General features: G+C 37.0%; 4 protein-coding genes and 1 pseudogene across 5 annotated transcripts; 4 read left to right on the top strand and 1 right to left on the bottom strand.

The window, feature by feature from the left end:
- Nucleotides 1-884: 884 nt before the first annotated feature.
- On the top strand, nucleotides 885-3,823 carry LOC103943116 (type IV inositol polyphosphate 5-phosphatase 9). The gene is made up of 8 exons (XM_009353320.2): nucleotides 885-905; nucleotides 1,089-1,282; nucleotides 1,425-1,523; nucleotides 1,621-1,891; nucleotides 2,125-2,309; nucleotides 3,098-3,206; nucleotides 3,316-3,467; nucleotides 3,577-3,823. Exons 1-8 carry the CDS (start codon nucleotides 885-887, stop codon nucleotides 3,821-3,823), a joined length of 1,278 nt encoding a protein of 425 aa, XP_009351595.2.
- A 4,354-nt stretch (nucleotides 3,824-8,177) lies between these two features.
- Nucleotides 8,178-10,536, top strand: LOC125472026 (cyclin-J18-like). The gene is given in 11 exon segments (XM_048573063.1): nucleotides 8,178-8,307; nucleotides 8,398-8,477; nucleotides 8,564-8,666; nucleotides 8,748-8,846; nucleotides 8,940-8,957; nucleotides 9,055-9,125; nucleotides 9,244-9,370; nucleotides 9,460-9,480; nucleotides 9,482-9,521; nucleotides 9,679-9,799; nucleotides 10,435-10,536. Coding segments are annotated over 10 exon segments (720 nt in total). The 5' UTR covers nucleotides 8,178-8,232; the 3' UTR covers nucleotides 9,765-9,799; nucleotides 10,435-10,536.
- A 22-nt stretch (nucleotides 10,537-10,558) lies between these two features.
- Nucleotides 10,559-14,689, top strand: LOC103942439 (annotated as a pseudogene).
- A 151-nt stretch (nucleotides 14,690-14,840) lies between these two features.
- On the bottom strand, nucleotides 14,841-16,221 carry LOC125472028. Of its 2 annotated transcripts, none has more exons than XM_048573064.1 (3): nucleotides 16,063-16,221; nucleotides 15,696-15,899; nucleotides 14,841-15,338 (listed from the first exon to the last, which is right to left on the bottom strand). In XM_048573064.1, the coding sequence occupies exons 1-3, from the start codon at nucleotides 16,201-16,203 to the stop codon at nucleotides 15,012-15,014; spliced, it is 672 nt and encodes a 223-aa protein (XP_048429021.1). In that variant the 5' UTR covers nucleotides 16,204-16,221; the 3' UTR covers nucleotides 14,841-15,011. The 2 variants fall into 2 exon arrangements, with proteins under 2 accessions (XP_048429021.1, XP_048429022.1); XM_048573065.1 differs by having other exon boundaries at nucleotides 14,841-15,305.
- A 1,265-nt stretch (nucleotides 16,222-17,486) lies between these two features.
- On the top strand, nucleotides 17,487-19,161 carry LOC103942442 (putative clathrin assembly protein At1g25240). The gene is given in 2 exon segments (XM_009352631.3): nucleotides 17,487-18,711; nucleotides 18,714-19,161. Coding segments are annotated over 2 exon segments (1,263 nt in total). The 5' UTR covers nucleotides 17,487-17,729; the 3' UTR covers nucleotides 18,995-19,161.
- Nucleotides 19,162-24,021: the final 4,860 nt, after the last annotated feature.

Raw genomic sequence — 24,021 nt, 5'->3', positions numbered from 1 at the left:
AAAACATAGAAAAATGAAAAATTAAAACAATATTTGACAAAAAAAAAAAAAAAAAAAAACCAATATCACCCAAATATCAAACCAATATCACACAAAATGGCATCTAGTTTATTAAAAATATATTAAATAAAAAGAAAATAACTAGACCGCTATACCTTTGGTGCGTTGCGGGTTTGTAATTGGGAATTGAACAGACGGGCTGAAGGAGAGAGAGCCGGAGCAGATCGAGGCTGAAGGAGGGGGCTGCGAGGGACTGCAATTGGTCGTTTTAACCAGATGATCGGGATGAGAAACCAATCTAGAGCCTAGAGAGTGATGACTACAAGGTAATTTCAGAGTTGGAGTAGGAGGTGGCATCCACGACGTAAGGACATTTTGATCACCAGTAAGCGGTTGACACGTTAGAAAAAAAATTAGGTTTTTTTTTTTTTAACCGTGCTCATCTGTTTTCCATAGTGGTTGATGATGGAGCACGCCCACTTGCATGCACCCCTTGCTTAAACAATTCTGTGAAAGCATATCATATCCTTCAAGTTATGCCTTAAGGCAACAGAAAAAATTCATGCCTGCAGAGACCCGTGTTTTCTCTTTACTCTCTCTCTCCCTCTCTCTCAAAGAATATATATATATATATATATATACACACAAGCAATGCAGCCACTTCTTTTTAACGGTTGCTGCATTTTCTATCCTTGAAACCATCCACGTCGCTTTAGTTAAGAGCAACTCCTCCAAACCACCCCAACTTGCAGTGGTCTCGCGGCATGCATGATTATCTCTCTGCATTTCTTTAATTTTTATCTGTTTTGGCATCCTGTATCCGACCTTTCTCCTTCCCTCTCTAGCATCAAATACTTCAACTCTTCGCCTCTTTCTCTCTGTCCATGGCTAGTAAGCAAGGAGAAGTGAGCACCTTCTTCTCTACCTTTTAGGCATCCCGTTAATATTTTTCCTCCTCCATATATATATATATATAGTATGTATGTATATGTACACACACACACACACACACACACACATATATATGCATATATACATGCATAAAAATGCTTATAACAATATTAATATATTATGTTTCTCTTAATCAGGTGATGTGGCCTAGATTAGTGGCAAACAAGATTCTGAGAAAGCAATTGGGAAGCAACAACTTTGTAGCAGATTTTCCAAGCAACGAGGTCTCGGAGGAATTAATACTGGAAACACCAAGTGTTGATCAACCGTCTTCAAACCTTACCTCTACCGTCTTCAATCATCACAAGGACACTAACACACACAAGTACAAGTATGTATTTATATACCAACTCGATCCCGATATTGTTTTCCCTGGTCCACCATGATCAGTACTCCAATTAGTACGTATCTTTTTTTAATAAAATCTATTTTTATACATCTCATACGTATGGTTTTGTTTTCTCTTCATATAGGGTTTTTGTTAGTACATGGAATGTTGGTGGGGTGGAACCACAAGAAGATATGAATATGGAGGATTGGATTGACACATCCTCTGACATCTATGTTCTTGGGTACGTACATAATTCCATACTAAATTAGAAAAAAATAAATAAAAAAATAAAAGTTGTAATTACTCACGATGCATACGTTAATTTTCACGTTGTTCAGGTTTCAAGAAATCGTTCCTCTGAAAGCCTCCAATGTTCTAGGATCTGAGAATAGTAAGATCTGCATGAAATGGAATTCCTTGATCAGAGAAGCTTTAAACAAGAAAAGACACAACAATATTAATAATCCACCAGACTTCCACTGTATTGTAAGTAAGCAAATGGTGGGGATACTAATATCAGTTTGGATTCGAAGTAATCTTCGTCCATTTATTCGGAATCCAAGTGTCTCCTGTGTTGGCTGTGGGATCATGGGATGCCTAGGAAATAAGGTACGTGGACTTAATATTATTACATACTTTATGCTTTGAAAAAATTTACAATACACAGAGACAACTGCTGAATTGAATTTAAAGACTCTTAAGTGGCAGAATATTGATATTTTGTAATATTGTAGCCTCATGATCGATATTCCAGAGCCTGAGATTATACATGATCTAAATAATAATAATGATCAAAGGAACATTACTTTTTTATCTTAATTAAAATCATGGTATGCATGCAGGGTTCGGTTTCTGTTAGATTTCGATTACATGAAACAAGCTTTTGCTTCGTGTGCACTCATCTAGCTTCAGGGGGTAGAGAAGGAGATAAGAAACTGAGGAATTCTAACATATCCGATATATTTTCCAGAACAAGTTTTCCCAGAGGCCCTTTGCTTGATTTGCCACAAAGGATTTTAGATCATGAGTATGTTAACTAAACTTTGAAACCGCCCAAACCAATTCGTTATTGCATTAGTTTATTATACATAATATATAATTAATCTCATTAATCAATCAATCTATTTTTCACTATATATGTACGTAGCATGAAAATAACACAATTCTACAACTACAATTAATATATATTTAATTAAGGCTTAAGCACCATTATTGTTTATTTTTCTTCTTTTAATTGTCGTGACAAATAACTAATTAATAGAGCCGACAAACCTGTAGTGTTGTTGATCTTTATTACTACTTGTCTTGTTCTATATAATATTATTTACAATTAAGTAGCTGTTAACCAAATTTTATATGGCCATGTTGGACTAATTATGTAAACCACATGAAAAGCTTGACTTCTCTATACCAGTAAACAGTAAATGGTCTATTAGTCATATGATCATGTCATTCAAACTATGGGGTTTTTAAAACATTGACTTCATATATGTATATATGAGAGTTAAGGAGATTCTTTTAAAAGTGAGATTCTTCATGAATTTTCTGTCACCTCACATTTTAACGTTAATTACCGTGTCAACATTGTAAAATATTGTGCCAAAAAAACATGAGGTGGCAGAAAGTCCATAAAGAAACTCACTTTTGAGAGTCTCCTAATTAGCATTTGTCATATATATATATATATAGTCAAAAGTTAATATCATATAAAGGCTAGCTAATTAATTACAGATATACATAATATGTTTTGAAGTACTACTGTAAATTAAATACCTCAACAGCGGCGACTAATTGCTTGGTTCAAAAATATTGCAGTCGAGTAATTTTCCTCGGAGACTTGAATTATAGAATTTCCCTTCCGGAAGCAACAACGCGTTCGTTAGTGGATATAAGAGCATGGAATATCTTACTAAAACATGATCAGGTAGACCACTTAATCGTTAGTACTGTACCCTTTATATAAATATTTATTTAAAAAACTTGAATTTAATTTCTTTCACTCAAAATTTGACATCAAATTTCATTGGGATTAGCTGATGATGCAGCTCAAAGAGGGACAAGTACTCGAAGGTTGGAATGAAGGAGCTGTTGAATTTGCTCCCACTTACAAATATTGTCCAAATTCTGATGTATATTATGGATGTCCTCCGGGAAAGAAAGGTGAAAAGAGGCGTGCTCCTGCCTGGTAAGTTTCGCTTAACTATTACATGTAATATGCAACATGTATATCGACACGTGATGTTATCATAACAAGTGATATAAAATTAATTGTCTTTAATTATTGGTTTTTTTAGGTGTGATCGGATAATTTGGCACGGAGAAGGGTTGAAGCAACATGTATACAGTAGAGGTGAATCAAAATTGTCTGATCACAGACCTGTGAATGCAATATTTACAGCCGAAGTTGGGGTTTTAAGAACATTGAGAGGATATCATAGTTTTTTTCTATCAGACAAGTTAGACAGAGTATCAAGCAAGTTTCAAGTATCCTCCACCCATAATTTTGTATGGAAAGGGAGATCAACAAGCTTGAAACTTTGAGCATAAAAATGTTAGTTTACTTAAGAAGCTTGTAATAATTATAATAAATATATAGTTGTGCTTACATAACTCGGCTGATGAATGTACAGTAAAAGTTGGTGTGAAGAAGCACGCTTTCTATTTAGGTCGAATATTATAAAATTGAAGGTTTTTGTTTTGGTCCAATCATTATATATAATACAAATTTAATTACATATATACATATACATACGTGTGTGTGTGTGTGTGTGTGTGTGTGTGTGTGTGTGTGTTATGCTCCCAACCGGGGACCAGGGTCTTGTGTGCTAACCATCATGCACCCATATACATCTCGTGGCAGATATTTTAATCGAACTTACTAATGATCAGTGTAGCTTAAGAATTGAGCAATTTTTTTCGTTGTATTTGAAATATAGTCATGTAACGTTGTTCTAAAATCGAGACGTATAAAGTTATTGTCCATTCTCATTATAACACGTGAATAATACATCGCATGAATTGTGTTTCAGATATCTATAAAAATGTCTCTTACAAATTAAATGAAGATAAATGCTAAGGAGACTCTTAAAAGTGGGACTCTCCATGAACTTTATGCTACCAAAGGCGGAGCCATGAAGGGATTAAGATCGATGGTCCCAAGCCCATCATGACATTTTTCTCATGCATAAATGTTTAGTGTTATGTTTATAATTTTCAAGGTTTTTCCGTAGGTTCGGAGCCCTAATCAGATGTTTTTATTTTAATTTTTTTATCGGGTTTAATTTGAGGTTGGTAGCTCCTATGGAGTTCAGACAATCTATTGTTGAGCCTTGAGGTGAACTTTGGTCTGGAGATTAGTGGAGGGAGAGAGGAAGAAAGTCAGAGAGGCTTCAGGTTTAGGTTTAAGGAAGAGGATATATGATGAGAATGATATCATACCAGACCCAAATGAGGATAGTTGGTTGCTCACCATACATCAAAGTAATTTTTGTGAGATTAAGAAAGTGTTTTGGATTGAGACTTTTGAGCCCCTCTTAAGCTAAAATCCCGACTCCTTCACTATTCGTGACCTCATATTTTTTGTGTCACATCTCGGCCCGGGCCCCCACCACATCCCGGGCTCAACTCCACCATAGCACAATATTGTCCGCTTTGGGCACCGACCACGCCCTCATGATTTTGTTTCTAGGAACTCACGCGAGAACTTCCCAATGGGTCACCCATCATGGAATTGCTCTCGCGCGCTAGTCGCTTAACTTTGGAGTTCCGATGAACTCCGAAGCCAGTGAGCTCCCAAAAGGTTTCGTGCCAGGTAGAGATGGGAATATACATATAAGACTTACAATATCCACTCCCCTGGGCGATGTGGGATGTTACATTTTGCACAATATTTTATAATGTTAGCACGAAAATTGTCATTAAATTGTAAGGTGGCAGAGAATCTCACTTTGAGATAATCACTTAACGTTTCTCTAAAATGAATGCACTGAAAGATGATCATTTGTCGGGAAATTCAATTTTATTATTGAAAAAGATAAAATGAAAGGAGTGATGGAAATGGAACACATGATGATATATATGATTGGGAAGTTTGGAAATATGCCTTGTAGTGAAAACAGCATATCTTTGAGCATGGCTAAGTGGAAGATCCATCATCCATATCTGATCTTCATTTTTAATAAACAAGAATATATACCAGATACCAAAGATATGATCGATAAGAAAAACTACAACTTGTTCAAAGAAAATACTATTACAGGTTGCTTGTCCTTGTGGCCTACACCCACTCCTCACGTGAGAATCAATTTGGAACACAAATAATGCAGTTCATTTGAAGGAGATAAATTTGAAACAAGGAAAAATTAGTATTCGGTTCCTAGTTACTAATGTTCATTGACTGAAATTTTATTAGTTTTCAGATTTTGATCCAAGTCCCTAGCATTAATATAATAATGAATTTACATGTTAGTTATATAATTTTTTTAAATAAAAATTAATAATTGATTTAGAATTTTAATATGGGGAAACTTGATATAGGTCTAATTTTTTGAGTCAATAGTAGGAATAGTCCAATTTATTAAAATAAGTCCAATTTCTTAAATCTTATTATTTTATTATCAATAATTATCTCTTAAATGATCAGATTTATTATAAAAATAAAATTTCTTCCTAATTATCTATTTGATTATTTATTTATTTTGTTCTTTCTTGTTCTTTATCCTGTTTTAAACCCCATTTATAGATTTTAGTTTTTATTTTTATAATCAACCTATATCATAGGTTAATTATATTTATCTACCTATATGACATATTCTTTTTTATAATCAAGTACGATTCATTTGTCTTGCTTGTAGATATATTATGTTTTTTCTACCTTTTAGTTAAGTTTCATATCTTACTTATAGGTATGATATACATTCATATATTTGTTACTTGAGTTAGGGTAGAATGATTTGCAGATAGATTTATGTCAATATATTATTTTTTTTGTTATAAGATATTAATTATATTTTTTGGGGTTGAAAATTCATAATATTAGAAGATTTTAATTGATTTTTAATATTTTAGAACATATAAAATGAGCATTAAAAAAATAAATACATATAATTAGGTAATTGGACTCACTCCTGAAAACCATCTATGTTTTTTACTTGGATTTAAAAGCCCCTTTTAATATTCACACCTTTATTAAACTATTAACTAATTTTCAATTCAAAACATTTCCAAAATAAATAAATAAATTAGAATAAGTTTGTATCCATTAGCTTTTTTAAAAAATGTTTTCAAATTTTTAATCTTATATGTACCCATTCATATAATCTTTTCAAATTTTTAATCTTAAAATGTACCTTTTTTTATATATAAAATGTAACATCCCACATCGCCCAGAAAAGTGGATCATGTAAGCCGTATATGTATATTCTCATCTCTACCTAGCACGAGACCTTTTGGGAGCTCACTGGCTTCGGGTTCCATCGGAACTCCGAAGTTAAGCAAGTTCGCATGAGAGCAATCCTATAATGGGTGACCCACTGGGAAGTTCCCGTGTGAGATCCCAGAAACAAAACTGTGAGGGCATGGTTGGGGTCCAAAGCGGACAATATCATGCTATGGTGGAGTCGAACCAGGGATGTGGTGGGGGCCTGGGCCGGGATGTGACATAAAATCTATTCAGTTTTTTTTCTAATCCACTTTTAAACTTATATGGGTACATTCTTTTTTCTTTGATTTGATAATGTATCTCTATCAAGTTTAATCAAAGAAATTTACTAATGTTATTAAGCCTAATATCTTTTTTTTTTTTTTTTTTTTTTTTTTTTTTTTTTTGTGATTTTGAAGAATGTACCCATGTTTTGGTACAATAATTGTTTGGTTAATTTTGATGAATGTACCCATGTTTATACACACACAATAGTATATTTATAATTTAATATTTTTAATCCCACAAATTATGGTTTTTTATTTAAAATCTCATTAATACAAACAACTATAAATTTCAATTTTTAATTTAAAAAATATAGTAACATACATAGAAATAAATTATCACATTAATTTCAAGGACTTCGATAAAAAATTGAAAACCAACAAGATTTCAATCAAAGAATATTTATAGTTAGGGACTGCATCCAACGTCTCAATTGAAACAAATAATGCAATTCATTTGAAGGAGATAAATTTGAAAAGAAAAGCCATACATGGACTAGCAAGTTGTATTTAATTGTCATGGATCATGGTTCCCCAATCACGACCATAATTCATTCGTTTTTCTTTTAGATTAAAAAAAAAGTTTAGTAGGAGATTAGCTACTCTCACCATCAGCGTTAGGGCATACTCACAATATCAAATTAAAGAAAACAAATTAAACAATGATATAACAATGGTTTTCTTTAGTACCTGAAAGGGTCAAAGTATATCTACCACACCAGATAGAGTTTTTAGATCTAAATACGGGTGCTTTTTGAATAGATCAGAGCAGAAACAACGTTTTTAATTTTCATTCTAAAATTTCAGAAGCGAATTCGGAATTTTCAGAATATTAAAAACTGTTTTGCAAAATGTTAACGATAAACCCTTACTTTCAGAATCGGAATTATTCCAACCTGCACCCCTATACACAAACCAAGACGCACGCTCATATTTGTCAACCATTCGCTGCAGCATTCTCCTCATCACCTCCCATTCCGACGTAAGATCACAATTATTAGCAAAACTAATTGGGATAACTTGACTCAAAAAAAAAAAAAAAGGGGGAGAACATGGAGGGCCGAAGCCCAGCAAGAGAGCAAGAAAACGTGGGCCTTGAGACCCAACTGAAACGGGGCGGAATTAGTGTACGAGGCCCAAATAATCGTATGTCGAAAACGCCGTCGTTAGCTTCCGGAAGTAAGCAAAACTGTCCAGTTTCAAAAACGCGCGCCCTAAAACTGGATACTCCAAGGCGGCATAGAGAGATGCAGAGGGAGTTCGCTGCGGCGGCGCTGCCTCTGCGAGCGCGCCTCCTTCACTTTCTCATCGAATCTGCTCAAGTACGCCGGTTTCGAATTCTTTATCGCTGTGAATTTAATCGATTTTATTCTCAATTTCCTTAAATTCTCACACCGGAATGTAAAATTTAGCAACTCCAACTCGCTCCGATAGTGAAATACACCGCACTGTCCCTCTTCGCTCATCGATTCTACCCTCGATGTTTATCCCGGTAAGTAATACGATATAATCTTTTCAATTTCTGTTTTTTCTTCAAGTAAAATTAGGGCTTCACTTGACTTGGATGTACATTTGAAGGTTGGAGGAACGGGCAAATGATGTGGCAAACTGGCTTTTGTATCCCTTGAGAGAAAGCAATTTGCAGCTGTTTGCGCTTGTTTCGCTGTGGATTTCAACGAAAGTAGGTTTTCGATCTTTTTTCTCTGCAAATTTTCTTGGACTTTTCATCCTAATCTATGTCCATTTGATGCTTTATCGCTAGATACACACTTCTCTGCATTTGTCTGTGAAGATATTCAAGTCTTTGGGGGACAGCATCATCAAGGAGCAACACTACACCGTTCGAGATTACTTGGAAGCGGTAAGCCATAAATATGTAGTGCTATATTCCACATAAAAATTTGATCTTTTTTTTCTTATCGGGTGCGTTACATTTTGGCTTATCATGTCACAGGAGGTGGTTTTAATGCAGGTAAACTCTAAAGCTCTGAAATTTCTCTTCTGTTCTTTCTTTTGTTTGCTTCGTATTGTGCTAGTCGGCTGAGAGTTGTCTATGTTCTTTATCAAAGGAAGTGAATTTTGAGATTGGCATCAACAATATTGCTTTTGTACACTTCGAAGAGCTTCTGCTCCAATTTAAGTAAGTTTTCGTTACTTTCATTGTACTATTAGTGTTAGCTTCTTCCTTTCATGATCTGCTTGTTTTCGAGGATTACTAGCCTCATTTCGATACATCTTTTGTGGGGTTTTGAGTTCAGGGGGGTGGCAAAAGTTGGGGAACTTGTGAACTTTGAAGCAGGCATGGACATCATGGATCTTCTTTACGAAAAGGAGGAGACATCGATGCTCTACACCAATCCTCGCTCTCTCGCTGCATCAGTCTTGGCATGTTTACAAAACAGAATCTTAGAACTAGTAAATGTTGCTAACTTTGGTTTGTTGTTCTCTAATTCTGTTTCTATGTTGTTTTGCAGGTTGCTTCATATATCATCACAGGTACCTAAACAGATGTTGGAATTTCCTGTTCTTCCTTGGGGTAAGATTTCTAGTTTCCTTACGCTCTTTTCTTTCGTGATGTGCTTTGTGGAGGTTTTGTTTATTCACCATTTCGCGTTGTTACACCGCTATTGCAGCATCTCAGTTAATTGAAAGAAAGCACTGGTACTAATTCAGTTTATTCCTCTTAATTGCAGTTAAGTTTGTAACAGGATGCGATGAAGAGTTTATTCTTGATACTGTCACAGGCATTCTTAAGCACGTTTTCGACGCTTCTCGCTAGATAGGACTTCTGAACAGAGCAGCTAATATGGTGTGGTACGTTAAGTACGATTTCATTGAAAGCTTTCTTCGTTTCTTTGTGCAAACAAGATGCAAAACCACTTTGGATGCAATTCTTGTGCTGGTAAATCTTTCAATTTACATCTGGTTGACAAACTTGAAGATTTCTTGTGTTGGAATCCAATACCAAATTACCAATAGGAGTATTTAAGGGATGGGAACACTTCTAGTAAGTAGTCTCAAACAATTTCCGACTGATTTATATAATATGAGTATTCCATTATGATGATATTGGTGCCAATAAAATAAAAATATGTGAGCATTTTTGTTCAAATATTTTTTTTTTATTGACAAAAAAGTCACGTGCAATGCCAACATGATCCTCTTCGGATCCTTTTAGTGACGGAGATGATCCTGGAGATTCGTGAATCATGTCGTTTATCATGCATCGTGCGATTAGTTTTTGTCAAGTACTGTTTGTGTTTAATTTTAAATAAAAATATTTATAATAATCTCTGATCACACGATGTATAATGAACGAACACGATTTACAAATCTTCGGAAATCTTCCCAAAGAGAATCCAACAAGATTCTGGATTCGAATGCCAACAGACAAAAAAACTCAAATATGATACGACGCAAAGTTTTGGACTTGTTGGATGATATGACAGAAAGTAGTGGATTTGTTGAGCGGCCAATCCAATCCAGAAAGGCGAGTCTCTCGACTGTGGACTTGCGGGAGAAGCAAAGAGTGTGGAGTGAGAGAAAAGCGACCGGGCTGTCAGAGTTTCTTTTCGGGCATTCCGAGAACAAAATAAGAGGATAAAAAAAAAAAGCCCGAAAAAGGAGAGGGAGAGAGAGAGAGGCGGGGATGGATGTGGTGACATTCGGCATTATAATCGGCATAATCGTCCTCTTTTTTGTTGCTGTTGTTGTCATGACCATCGAAGGCACTTGCAAGCGCCGTCCTTCTTAAGCCCTCCCTCCCGACAAAACAGACTTCAACTCCTCCACCAACACCGACCTTAAATTCGATAATTACAATAAAACCCGACCTTAACACACAACTGGGGTTTCTCAGAAAATGGCGCTTTGTAAGAAAGGTTTCGTCTTGGTTGCTGTTGCTTTGGTTGTTGGGCGCTGTTCGGATCTGAGTTTTGCTTCTGGGTTCTCTGCATCTGCCGCTCACGAGCGTCACACTCACCACCACGGCTGCAGCAATGCGCACCACCACGACCACGGTCACGGTCACAGCAGCGGCCACAGCCACAGCCACAGCCACGGCCACCAAGAGGACAGATTGTTAGCGACATCGAAGCTTCCCGAGGAATTGGCGGAGGAGGAGGACATGAAGTTGTACGGATTTGAATTTCATCAGCACGATCACGTCACGATCACGAGCATTTTGGTGCTCCGCAGCTCTCGGTTCTTGGTATTTCTTCGAAATTGTGTATAATGTGTGAGGCACTTTATTGGTTTAATTTTCGTTATACTGCTTGATTGCTTCGAATGTGGACTGAACGAATTGAAATTTTTGAAGAGGCCAATTGGAGAGAACAAAAGCTGGGAAATTTTCGTTTTGGTATTGATAGAATTGGCGAAAAGCACAATGCTTATTTGGTTTGTAATCTGATTTGACCGTCGAAAGTGCGAAATCTGTGTTGCTGAATTAGCCATAACACAAGATTCAGTCCTTTTAAAAATCCTTTGTTTTATTTTGCTCCAAATCCGATTGTGTGTTTCTTCTTCGCTGCACCTAAAGTTTGTGTCATACAAAATAAGCTGATCTCGAATGTGTGAGTCTGTAACCGCATTCTTATTTATCTTTTATAGGTCTCTGGATTCATTCCTTGGGGTGCTCGCTTTTGGTGAGCATGGCCTCCCTCATTTGCCTGATTATCTTGCCAGTGATATTTGGTAAGTGATTCAATTGTTACTTACATTGTCTTTTTATTGACGCTGCCGATGACTTTTGCTTCAAGAAGCCTATGCCGATAACCAGGACTGAATTTACTGCTTTATTGCAGTGCAGGGGAAGCCATCCAAGGCAGTTGTTGATTCATTGGCTTTATTTGGGGTCAGATTCTGCAGACCTGTTTATCTAGTTTTAAAATCTAATCCAATTGTATATGGTTTGCATCTCTTTAGTACCAATTTGATATGTATACTCTTCAGTTTTCTTGTATCCGTGTTAAGATCATCATCAATTCAAATACCCAATTTAGGCTTTAGGAATTATGCCTCTATAAGTTTACAGAACTTTGACCATTGGAGTAGATTGTTGGAGCATGTGGATGGGAATGGGAATTTGACAATCTAATTTGTACTTCATTTGCAGGCTGGAGCAATGTTGGGGGATGCTTTTCTTCATCAATTACCACATGCTTTTGGTATGACAATAATCTGGAACTAGTTTATGAAGCCTGCGTTGATTTGCATCTTTCAGTTCATCCTTACACTGTACAAATCTATACCATATAATCTTCTACACCTGATATAATCTGATGTTTCAAGTATTTAATTATTTCTTAAGTTCTTATATCTTAATTTGCGAAGAGCATATAACGATCCATCTTTAAAAAAGTAGTTTTAAATTATGACAATGTGTAAGTGAACTCTTCAATTTCCTTAATTAAAAATGTATAATTTCTTAATAAATGATAATGTGTAAGATGCTTGTCTTTTACATTTATCAGCAGTTCACCCAGAATCTTATATTAATTGCAGGAGGAGGGCACTCCGACTCGCATGACCACCATGAAGGCCATTCCCATTCCCATTTGCATGAGCATTCACATTCGCATTCTTTGGAGATCTTTCAGTAGGATTATCTGTCCTGGGTTAGTTCTAATCTGTGTTCTGCATGCTGTCTTAACCATGCTTCGTGTCTGCATGAATTTGTGTTTGTGTGGTTGTCCGAGAGCAGGTGCATGTGATGTATGTTTCTGTGTGCATGAATGTTCTATGTGCACATCACTTCTTCCATACGACTCCATAGGCTGTAACCCCTTCTTTTGTTTCCTAGTGTTTTTGGTTTCCTTGAGCTTGTTATTGTACCCGATTATTGTAAGGTTCTTCCTGATTGGTTTTAGTTGAATTTTAATAGTACTGTATTGGTTGTTGCAGCGGGAATTGTATTATTTCTTCTGGTAGAAAAGACAGTGAGGTATGTTGAGGAAAACTCTGGAGGAACTAATGCATGGAGTCATGGTCATCATCATCATCATCATAAGAACAGCAAGAAATTGAAGGATGATAATGATTCTCATGATGACTTGCAGTCAGAATCTTCTAATGGAAACGATGGAAGGAAACTGAAGAAGTCATCTGACGGAGAAGTTACTAGCTGATGATTTAAATGATTCTTTGATTGAAAGTACTCAACAGGACTCTCATATTCATAAGGCAAGCAGTTTAGTTGGCTTGTTGGTTTTTCAGAGAGTTTGTGTTCATCTTTGTTTAATGTCGGCACAGGCTTGACATCTGCTGGCTTATATGGTTATATTAATCTTGCATGAATCTTACTATTATCTGATTTTTGTGGCCAATCTAATTTTGTTAATCAACTTTTAATACTGGACTGCAATTTAAGTATGGTCATATTTCCATCATGCAGAGAAACACTAGGACTGGTGGGAGCGATGATAAACAACATATACATGCCACAAATGATTCCACTTCTGAGGCCAAGTCCACAAAAGGGAAAACTACTCAATCACCCTCAAATCTTGTGTTCGGCTATCTCAATCTCTTCTCGGATGGTGTTGTATGTGACTTATTGCTTGCTTTCAAGCTTGTATATCTTTAACCAAAATGTGGTTCATGATAGATATTATTTACAGAAATATTTGTATTGCCACTGCAGCACAATTTTACGGATGGGATGGCTTTAGGAAGTGCATTCCTGCTTCATGGATCTGTTGGTGGGTGGTCTAGAACTCTGTTCTTGCTCGCACATGAGATTCCTCAAGAGGTTTGAGTCCTCTCTGTTGTTCGTTAATATGTAATGAGGTAGTCTAGATAGGCGGGCTGGCTAAACAGTCACATCCAATCTGAGTCTTGTTGTCTTAGTTCTTGGAGGTATATAACTTTATAGCTTGTTTTACCTTTGTTTCAGGTCGGTGATTTTGGTATTCTTGTAAGGTCTGGTTTCAGCGTATCTAAAGCTCTGTTCTTCAACTTTCTCTCAGCACTTGTGGCACTACTTGGAACCGCAGTGGTAAAGTATTGTCTTTGTTGTAGGGTTATTCCATTTTAGTTAGTATCTTCGATAATTGAAATGAGAGTAATCCATTGCTATTGATGCAGGCTCTTATTTTGGGACAGAATGCAGGACAGTCATCTTTGATTGAGGTGACAATAATGTAGCCTGGGAATGTTCTGGTTAAATATTCGGTTCATATTTGGCTTTCGTGATCCAAGTAGTTATCTTTATACTTTGTTGAATCTATTTTCAGGGTTTTACAGCTGGTGGATTTATATACATTGCTGTTGCTGGAGTGCTTGCTGAAGCGAACAACAATGGCGGCTCATCATTGAAAAGCACGGCTTTACAGTTAACTGCATTGATACTTGGCATGGGAGTTGCCCTATGTATATCACTTTTTGAATGAAACTTTGTTTAGAAACCGGAGCACGACTATCCAAATGTACTGCACAGGCATCAGGGTTTTACAGCTGATAATTGTGCGGTGAATGTGGATAAGGGACGGGAAGACAGAGAAGATGAAGGTGGTTAACCTTGCCGCGGTATTATTCTGGAAACTCTCAAGGGTGATACCATAGCGGACAACTCTCCAAGGAAGACGGTGAACTTGCTCTTTTTTACTCCCCTGTTTAGGAGATTACAGTTTCTTCATGTCCTTTTCCTTTCAGATACTATATATAGGACGTGATTTTTGCAATGAAAGAGAAGAAGTTATCATATGCTATGCCCCTTCCTTTAAAATAGGAAACTGATTTCTGCAATCCCTTTTCTCCTCCTGCACACCTTCTGTTTTGTTTGGTCCTCGGATTGAATAAAACCAAAGAAAATCAATGGAGAAAGTTAAAAGAGTCTCTCAGAGAGGTGAGCAAGTGTGCGAAAATCACTTTTCCTAAAATAAGTGAGAAAAACTAGACGATTCTATGAACGTGTCAATGAAATCATAAATAGTCCAAGCTTGGGCTAACTAGAAGCTACAACATATGTGATATCAAGAGGATCTTCTCATCACTGAATAAAAACGAAAGCTGGGTTTAATTTCGTTCAAGAGTCGAACTTGTCGAACTGCTGGAGCATTTGAAAGACGGTGATGCTCTGCGTTGGGAGAGAAGGAAGAGGTGGCATCCTTCTCAGAGGTGATATCATATGGTCGCCGCGGGTGAGTGTGTGGTGGTGCCTTTTACGCACTGCTCGAACAGGAGGTGGCGTTGCCACTGCCGCTACCGTCTGATTCATTAATCCTTGATTGCTATAAGCTGCTCCAGGCGCAGATGATGCTTCTGTCCTCTTACGCATGCTATTGCTCTCTGAAAGCCTTTTTTCCTTCCTCCCTCCTCCCTGTAAATGCATTTTACGTGAGACAAAATCAATCTGCATATATAACACTGCCAGAGGTTAAATATACGCCTCAAGTTTTTACTACTAATTGTATTGAAATTCCATTCAGTCCATGTATTCGAGCAACAAAATAACATCAAGATCTACACACACACACACACATATATATATATATATATATATGAAAAGGCAATGACTGGAGGAAGAAACGTTTTAGCTTGGACCGTCTCTCACTTACAAGTGAGGAGAAATGTTACCAGATTGTAATGCTACTGACTGAGATGAGGACGTGTTCATTGCGAAATTTTACAGACAAAAGCAGAAAAGGCATATATAAGGTGAAAATGTCTTGTAAGAAGGAATGAAACATCTATCAGATTACTTGCTCACATTAATGACAGAAGAGTCGGGCATCGGGCATTTGACAGGGCGATCCTCATCAGGTGGCTCAAGAGGATGTTCCACCGGCCAAAACTCGACGTCGACTTCAACCTGCATATGATGGTCAGGATTATGAACATTCATGCACCTGCTGCTTCTGTGTTGATTCTCCCTCGTTTCATATAAAAGTGGAGCTTCGCCTTCCTTTCCGTCCTAATTAAACATTCATGTTAATGAGTACTACTCAAGGAAAAGATAGAAAAGGGAAGTGATTTCTGCACACTAAACAAGTCTGGGCAGGAGGAGAAAATGAGTGCGGATCGAAACCATTACCCATGGAAAAGTGTATGTGTGGCGAGAGAAAGAGAGGACTTACAAAATCATCCTCACATGAAAATCCCATAGAGATGTAGTTCATAGTAGTGTTGTTGCATGCCAGAAGCTGAGAAAATTTTAGAGAGAGAGAGAGAGAGAGAGAGAGAGAGGAAAATATAGGAAAGAGAAAGCTGAGGCGCATGAAAAGGAGGAGTAAAAGAGAGAGAGGTGGCGGTATGGGATGATTTTGCACAGTGGAATGAAGATTCCCACCATTTTCGTCTTTTTGGATTTACTGAGCTACTTTAGTTGAACCCTTTTTTCTTTTCTTTATTGGGTTTGGGACCTGCCCTTAATTGCAGCTATCTTTCTCTTTTTTTCTTCCTTTCACTTTGTTGCTTTTAGGGACATTTTCTACTGTAGTAACTCTATGCAGCTTGCTTGATTAAAAATATGACCTTACTTTCTGCTTTTCATTGGTTTGCAGAACTTAAGCAGCTAGCCAGCAAATGCATGAGAGAGAGAGTGAGAGAGAGAGGAGAGAGAGAGAGAGAGAGATGTGGCTATAGAATAGTAGGAGGAATGAAAGCTAAGAATGCAGGCTCATACTCACCCAAACACGTTCACACTGACCCAAATTTTAAGACACTTTATTTTTGTAGGTGCTTAATTTGTTCATTCAACGCAAATTGCAATACATAATACTTTATGCAGTACCCTACACAAAAGCAATCAGCATTATGCTCCGTAGTTTTCTAAAGTTACCAAAAAATTACTATTTGTTCTCCACAAGACACAGCGTATCTACAACCTGATCATTAGAAGATTTTGTTGTCTCATCTAGTAGTCTTAATCATATATCATATATAGTTTGTCAAAATATGCTTAAAAGTTGTTATTATTGCTTTGACGACTTGTTTCAACATGCGTGCCAAACTAAAATTGTAAGTCATATTGCTTACAGTTCTTGAAAGAAATTTAATTTTTCAATTTTTTTAGATCTTACAATTTGTCGATTTCAACAAGTATTATTGAATTTTTATGATGAAGCAGCTTATAAAAAACATGTAGACAAACAAAACTGATTATATTAGAAACCTCCTCTCTCTAACTACAATCATTGTCTTAACCTATATGAGAGATGTGGTCAATTTGGTATGTATAAGCAACATTATCGTTTATAAGTGAGTTTGTTTAGCATGGACGCAATATAGACCAACATATGTGACCGTTAAATCTTTAATTATTGAATACTTGACTCCCGTTATTGAGCTGGCCATTCTAAAAATTTTCGGTGTTTGAGTATATGAACACAACTCTCTTAATGGATCCTTTCTGGCATATTGGTGTATATAGTATATCTCCTAAAAATAGAAACGCGTTAATTAACTTGTGACAAGCATAACAAACCTTTGGAACAAGTCCAACAAAAGCAAATACATCTAGATGTATTTATCTTTCTTATTCATGTTGAAAAAAATAACAGCCAGCCAATGCTGCTCTTCTGTTCGTTGAGATTCCATCACTCGTTTTATTTGGAAAATCACTCAAAAAATATTTTATTCCCAATTTATTCACCTCCCAAATATAGCCACAGGCTGTCTGTCCAATTGGAAAAACAAACAAAAACAATGTAATTAGAGAGCTAAAATAAGGGAAAGGAGGGTTTGCATGAGAAAGTGCTGGTGACAAGTTAGAATTAGAGAGAGAGAGAGAGAGAGGAGGGAAATGAAACTGTGGAAAAAGGCTGCCGGGCTAATCAAAGACCGGAACAGCATCTGGGTGGCCACCATCTCACGGCGGACGTCGTTCCGCAACCCCGATTTGGAGGCCATCATCATCAAAGCCACCAGCCACGACGAGGCCACCGTCGATTACAAGAATTTCCACAGGGTGTACCAATGGGTCCGCACGTCTCCGCTCTACCTCAAGCCCCTCCTTTACGCGCTCTCCAGGCGCATGGAGAAAACTCACTCTTGGGTCGTCGCTCTCAAAGGCCTAATGCTCATGCACGGCATTTTCTGCTGCAAAATCCTCTCCGTCCAAAAGATCGGCCGGCTGCCGTTCGACCTTTCCAACTTCTGCGACAAACATTCTAAGCCCAGCAAGACGTGGGCGTACGACGCGTTTGTCCGCGCTTATTTTACGTACTTGGATCAGAGATCCGCATTTTTAAGCACGTTGGTGAAGAAGAACAACAGCAAGTCCGACCAGGAGGAGCCGCCGCTGCTGGAGGAGCTCGGGCGACTGCAAAAGTGGCAGTCGTTGCTCGACATGCTTCTCGAGATCAAGCCGGAAGCGATTAGTCCGCATCGCACTAATAATCACACATACAATAACAACAAGGTTTATCTTATTTCCGAAGCAATGATATGTTTGCTGACGGAGATCTTTGACGTGTACAGCAGAGTCTGCAAAGCGATTGCCGGCGCGCTGCTGAGGATTTACACGGCCCCAGGCAAGCAGGAGGCGCAGATGGCGCTCGGGGTGGTTCAGAAGGCGGGGGTTCAAGGGGAGGAGCTCTCATTGTACCTCGAATACTGCATGGATATGGGGATCCTCAGCGCGGCGGATTGTCCTAAAGTCGAACAGATCCCGGAAGAGGATATCAGAGACCTCGAACGGATAATCAACCAAGCGTCGAAAAGGAAGGAAAGCTTCGTGGAATGCGACCGGATGGCGGCGGCGCAGATGGAGGAGGACAAAGCGATCGTGCCATGCAGAAACCGACGAAGAAATCCAAGACGATAATTACGGACAAATGGGAGGTGTTTGAAGAGGATTTGATCAGCTGGGTGAGCGCAGATACATCTGGATTCTCCGATGTGAGCGGATACAGCTACAATACTACGAGCAGTAGTGCTATCGGTGTCGGGGGACAAGGACAATATAGAAACCCTTTTGCGCCGTCGTCAAAAAATATAATACCGTATCATCATCCTGTACCTACTGCATATAACCACCAAGTTCTTCCAGATTTGATTAGTTTCTGACGATAACTATTGTTTTTGATGTTTTTGTTGGAATAAAAAAATGTCGGACAGCGTTTGATTAATTCCCTTGCTCCCCAGCGCAGCTTAATTCATCATCATATTCTCCCAATTTTTGTGGATCTTATATTCTTCCCCCTTGGGCCTTACTGATATTCATTTTAGATTAATTTTTTGAGCCTGATTTCTTCGTCATTCTTTTTTGTTTTACTTGTTAATCATCATATTAATTTGATCAATTACTAGTACGTATGTGCAAGTATGCCAACTGTGAATTGTTAGCTGGAATATATCCTATATTACACTAATTTCTTCCTGAGTTGTTTTTATTATATTCAGACATTTGCCGGAATTTATGAAAATACAAATTTCAATTTTTTCTTGTGTTTCTTTCTTTTATTTTGTTGTGCTTCTATTATTGATAAAAAAAAAAAAATGTGTGAAGGACCGGGCGAGAGATTTTTGAGTGCAATGGTTTTACCCTTTCAAAAAACAATCTGCAACAGGGAAAAAAAAAAAAAAAAAGAACCTGAAGAAATTGGCAATATTTGATCTCGATTTGGTTTTGTTGACCAAATTTGGGTCATTGAAATTCACTTTCCGAACTTTAGAAAACTTAGTGCTGTACTTTAACAAAGGTATGAAATTGAAAAAAAAATAGAAATAAATGTATGATATTGAAATGTTATAAAAAATTTGTATGAGGTTGTAATTGACCCCCTTTATTAGTTTATATATATATATATATTTATTTATATTTATATTTTAACTTTAGTTTTGTTCCCCAAGAGGTATAAAAATGCTCTCCTCGTCCCAAGCTTCGTGTTGATACCTCTTGTGCGTAAAATGGTTGAGAAATGACTCAGTTGTGTTATTTTAAAATTTTCTGACAAAAATCCAATTCTTGTGCAAACTCGGGGAAACTAAGTTTTGGTGCACTAATTATTATTAGTTTAGTGATTAGTGTAATAATTTCCCGTATAGGAGATGATCACCCGGAGGAGTATTGCGAGCAAAATAGTTTAATTTTGGGACCTAATAAATTGTAAGATCACACCCAAAGGTCTTGCAACATTTTCCTTAACTTCCACGCAAAATATTTTGTAAAACTAAAAGTTTTAATTCTTTTCACAACAAATGTGATTTTAACCCACATTTTCAATCAGTTTCGAAATTTATGGAAGATTCATTTTAATCAGAAATTCGAGTCATTCTTGTCACACCCTAAGATTAATTTTATGACATTCCGAATATTTTCAACACAAAAATTATATTATGAGTGTCCTCTATTAGTTCACATTATTTCTTCTATTTTTCAATGTTAAAAATCAATAAAAAAACAATTTCGAGACCTAATAAATGGTAAGATCACATCCAAATGTCTTGCAATATTTTCTTTAACTTCCATGCAAAATATTTTGTAACATCCCATATCGACCAACGGAGAGGGGGTGATGTGCCTTATATGTACATGCCCACCTCCATATAGCACGAGGTCTTTTGGGAGCTCACTGGCTTCGGGTTCCGTAGGAACTCCGAAGTTAAGCAAGTTTGCACGAAAACAATCCTTGGATGGGTGATCCATTGGGAAGTTCTCATGTAAGTTCCTAGAAACAAAATTGTAAGGGTGTGTTCGGGGCCCAAAGCGAATAATATCGTGCTACGGTAGAGTCGAGCTCGAGATGTGGTGGGGGTTCAGGCCGAGATGTGACAATTTGGTATCAGAGCCACTTTGCCGTGTAGTGCGAGTGTGTCGACGAGGACGTCGGGCCCCTAAGGAGGGTGGATTGTAACATCCCACATCGACCAACGGAGAGGGGGTGATGTGCCTTATATGTACATGCCCACCTCCATATAGCACGAGGCATTTTGGGAGCTCACTGGCTTCGGGTTCCGTAAGAATTCTGAAGTTAAGCGAGTTCATATGAGAGCAATCCCAGAATGGGTGACCCATTGGGAAGTTCTAGTGTGAGTTCCTAGAAACAAAATCGTGAGGGTGTGGTTGGGACCCAAAGCAGACAATATCGTGTTACGGTGGAGTCGAGCACGGAATGTGGTGGGGGCCTGGGCCAAGATGCGACATATTTGCTACACTTAAAATTTCTAATTGATTTTAAGAATTTTTGCAAGATTCATTAGAAGTCAAAATTTGAGTCATTCTAATCGTAACACATGTTTCCTAAAATTAATTCAGGACATTCTAAAATTTTTCAACATATAAAATATATTTGGGAGACCCCTTATTAGTTTATATTTTTTTTTTTCAAATTTAAAAATCAATAAAAGATAATTTCGGGACCTAATTAATGGTAGGATCACATCCACACATCTTGCAACGTTTTCCTTCACACCCACACAAAATATTTCCTAAAACTAAAAATTTGAATTTTTTCACAAAAACTGTGAGTTATACGTTTCCCATCTATTTTGAGAATTTTTACAAGATTTATCATAAGCAAAATTTTGAGTCATTCTAATCGCACCACATGTTTTAAAAAATAATTAGGATATAATAAATGGTAGGATCACATCCAAAGCTCTTGTAACATTTTTCTTAACTTCCACACAAAATATTTCCTAAAACTAAAAATTTCAATTTTTTTTCACAAAAACTGTGGATCACGGTTTTCCATTCGATTTTGAGAATTTATACAAGATTCATTATAAGCAAAATTTGAGTCATTCGATCGTCGCATCACATGTTTCCTAAAATTAATTTAGACCATTCCGAATATTTTTCGTGTCATAAGATTATACTTGGGAGACCCCCTATTAGTTTATATTATTTTAAAAAAAATCAACTTTAAAATTCAATAAAAAATAATTTCGAGACCTAATTAATGTTAGGATCACATCCACATGTCTTGCAAAGTTTTCCTTCATGCCCACGCAAATATTTCCTAAAACTAAAAATTTGTAATTTTTACACAAAAACTGTGAGTTATATATATATAACCTACGTTTCCAATCGATTGTGAGAATTTTAACAAGATTTATGATAAGCCAAAATTTGAGTCATTCTTGTCACATCCTGGCCCGAGCCCTCACCACATCCCGAACTCGACTCCATCATAGCATGATATTGTCCGTTTTGGGCCCCGACCACGCCTTCACGGTTTTGTTTCTGAGAACTCACACGAGAACTTCCCAGTGGGTCACCCATCATGGGATTGCTCTCGCGCGCTACTCGCTTAACTTTGGAGTTTTGATGGAACCCGCAGTGAGCTCCCAAAAGGCCTCTTGCTAGGTAGAGAAGGGAATATACATATAAGGCATAGAGGATCTACTCCCCTGGGCGATGTGGGATGTTACAATTCACCCCCCTTAGGGGCCCGACGTCCTCGTCGGCACACATCCGACCATGGATTGGCTCTGATACCAAATTGTCACATCCCGGCCCGAGCCCCCACCACATCCTGGACTCGACTCCACCATAGCACGATATTGTCCGCTTTGGGCCCCGACCATGCCCTCACGGTTTTGTTTTCTGGGAACTCACATGAGAACTTCCCAATGGGTCACCCATCATGAGATTGCTCTCGCGCGCTACTCGCTTAACTTCGGAGTTCCGACGGAACCCCAAGCCAGTGAGCTCTCGAAAGGCCTCGTGCTAGGTAGAGAAGGGAATATACATATAAGGCATAGAAGATTCACTCCTCTAAGCGATGTGGGATGTTACAATTCTAATCGCACCACATGTTTTCCAAAATTAATTTAGGATATTCTGAAGATTTTCGACACCTACAAATCTCTTTGGGCGCCCCGCTATTAGTTCATATTATTTTTATCTATTTGTCAATGTTAAAAATCAACAAAAAATAGTTCCCCACCTAATAAATGGTATGATCACATCTAAAGGTCTTGTAACATTTTACTTTTTTTTAGTACAATGATATATTTTACACTAAGGGGAGGGGGAAGTTCGGCTAAGCCACATAATAGACAACCTAATTAGGTATCGAATTCGTCATCCACGAGATTCAAACCTAAAACTTTTCACTGCCAAAATATTTTTTAAAACTAAAAGTTTCAATTTGTTTCACAAAAACTATGAATTATAACCAACGTTTCCAATTGATTTTGAGAATTTATACAAGATTTATTTTAAGCCAAACTTTGAGTCATTCTCATCACAACACATGTTTCTTAAAATTAATTTAGCATTCCGAAGATTTTGGACACATAAAATTATATTTGGGAGACCCCTATTAGTTTATTTTTTAATTATTTTTTCAACTTTAAAAATCAATAAAAAATAATTTTGGGACCTAATAAATTGTAAGATCACGTCCAAAGGTTGTGAAACATTTTCCTTTACACCTCACAAAATATTTCCTAAAACTGAAAGTTTCAAATTTTTCACAAAATTTATGAGTTATAACCCATGTTTTGCAATCAATTTTGAGAATTTTAACAAGATTCATAATAAGCCAAAATTCGATTTATTTTAATCGCACCACATGTTTTCTAATTTAATTTAAGACATTCTAAAGATTTTCGATACCTACAAATCTCTTTGGAGGCCCACTATTAGTTTACATTATTTTTTTTCTATTTTTTCAGATTTGGAAATTAATTAAAATAATTTAGGGACTAATACATGGTATGATCACATTCAAAGGTCTTGCTACATTTTCCTTAACTCCGCAAATATTGCTGAAACTAAAATTTTCAACTTTTGCACATAAATTATAAGTTATAGCCCACATTTTCCAATTGAAGAGAATTTATACAAGATTCATTACAAGCCAAAATTCGAGTCATCCTCGTCCCATCACATGTTTCCTAAGATTGATTTTAAGACACTCCAGACATTTTCGACACAAATTAATTTAGAACATTCCGAAGATTTTCGACACCTAGCTTCTGTCAATTCTCTAATGATTATTCCTCCCGTATTAGACTCTAAATCCGTTTCCTAAGCAACCGTCACTTCTCTAATGACTATTTCTCTCGTACAAAACTATATCAAACATTTTCCTCTCGAAGCGAAAACATACAGGATGTACGAGTACAACACTTGAAAACAC

Source organism: the organism of the source record quoted next, unplaced genomic scaffold (genome assembly GCF_019419815.1).
Source record: "Pyrus x bretschneideri cultivar Hongxiangsu unplaced genomic scaffold, Pyrus_bretschneideri_v1 Contig63, whole genome shotgun sequence".
In the NCBI taxonomy this organism is placed as follows: Eukaryota; Viridiplantae; Streptophyta; class Magnoliopsida; order Rosales; family Rosaceae; genus Pyrus; species Pyrus x bretschneideri.
This window is presented reverse-complemented; position numbering and strand designations above follow the sequence as displayed.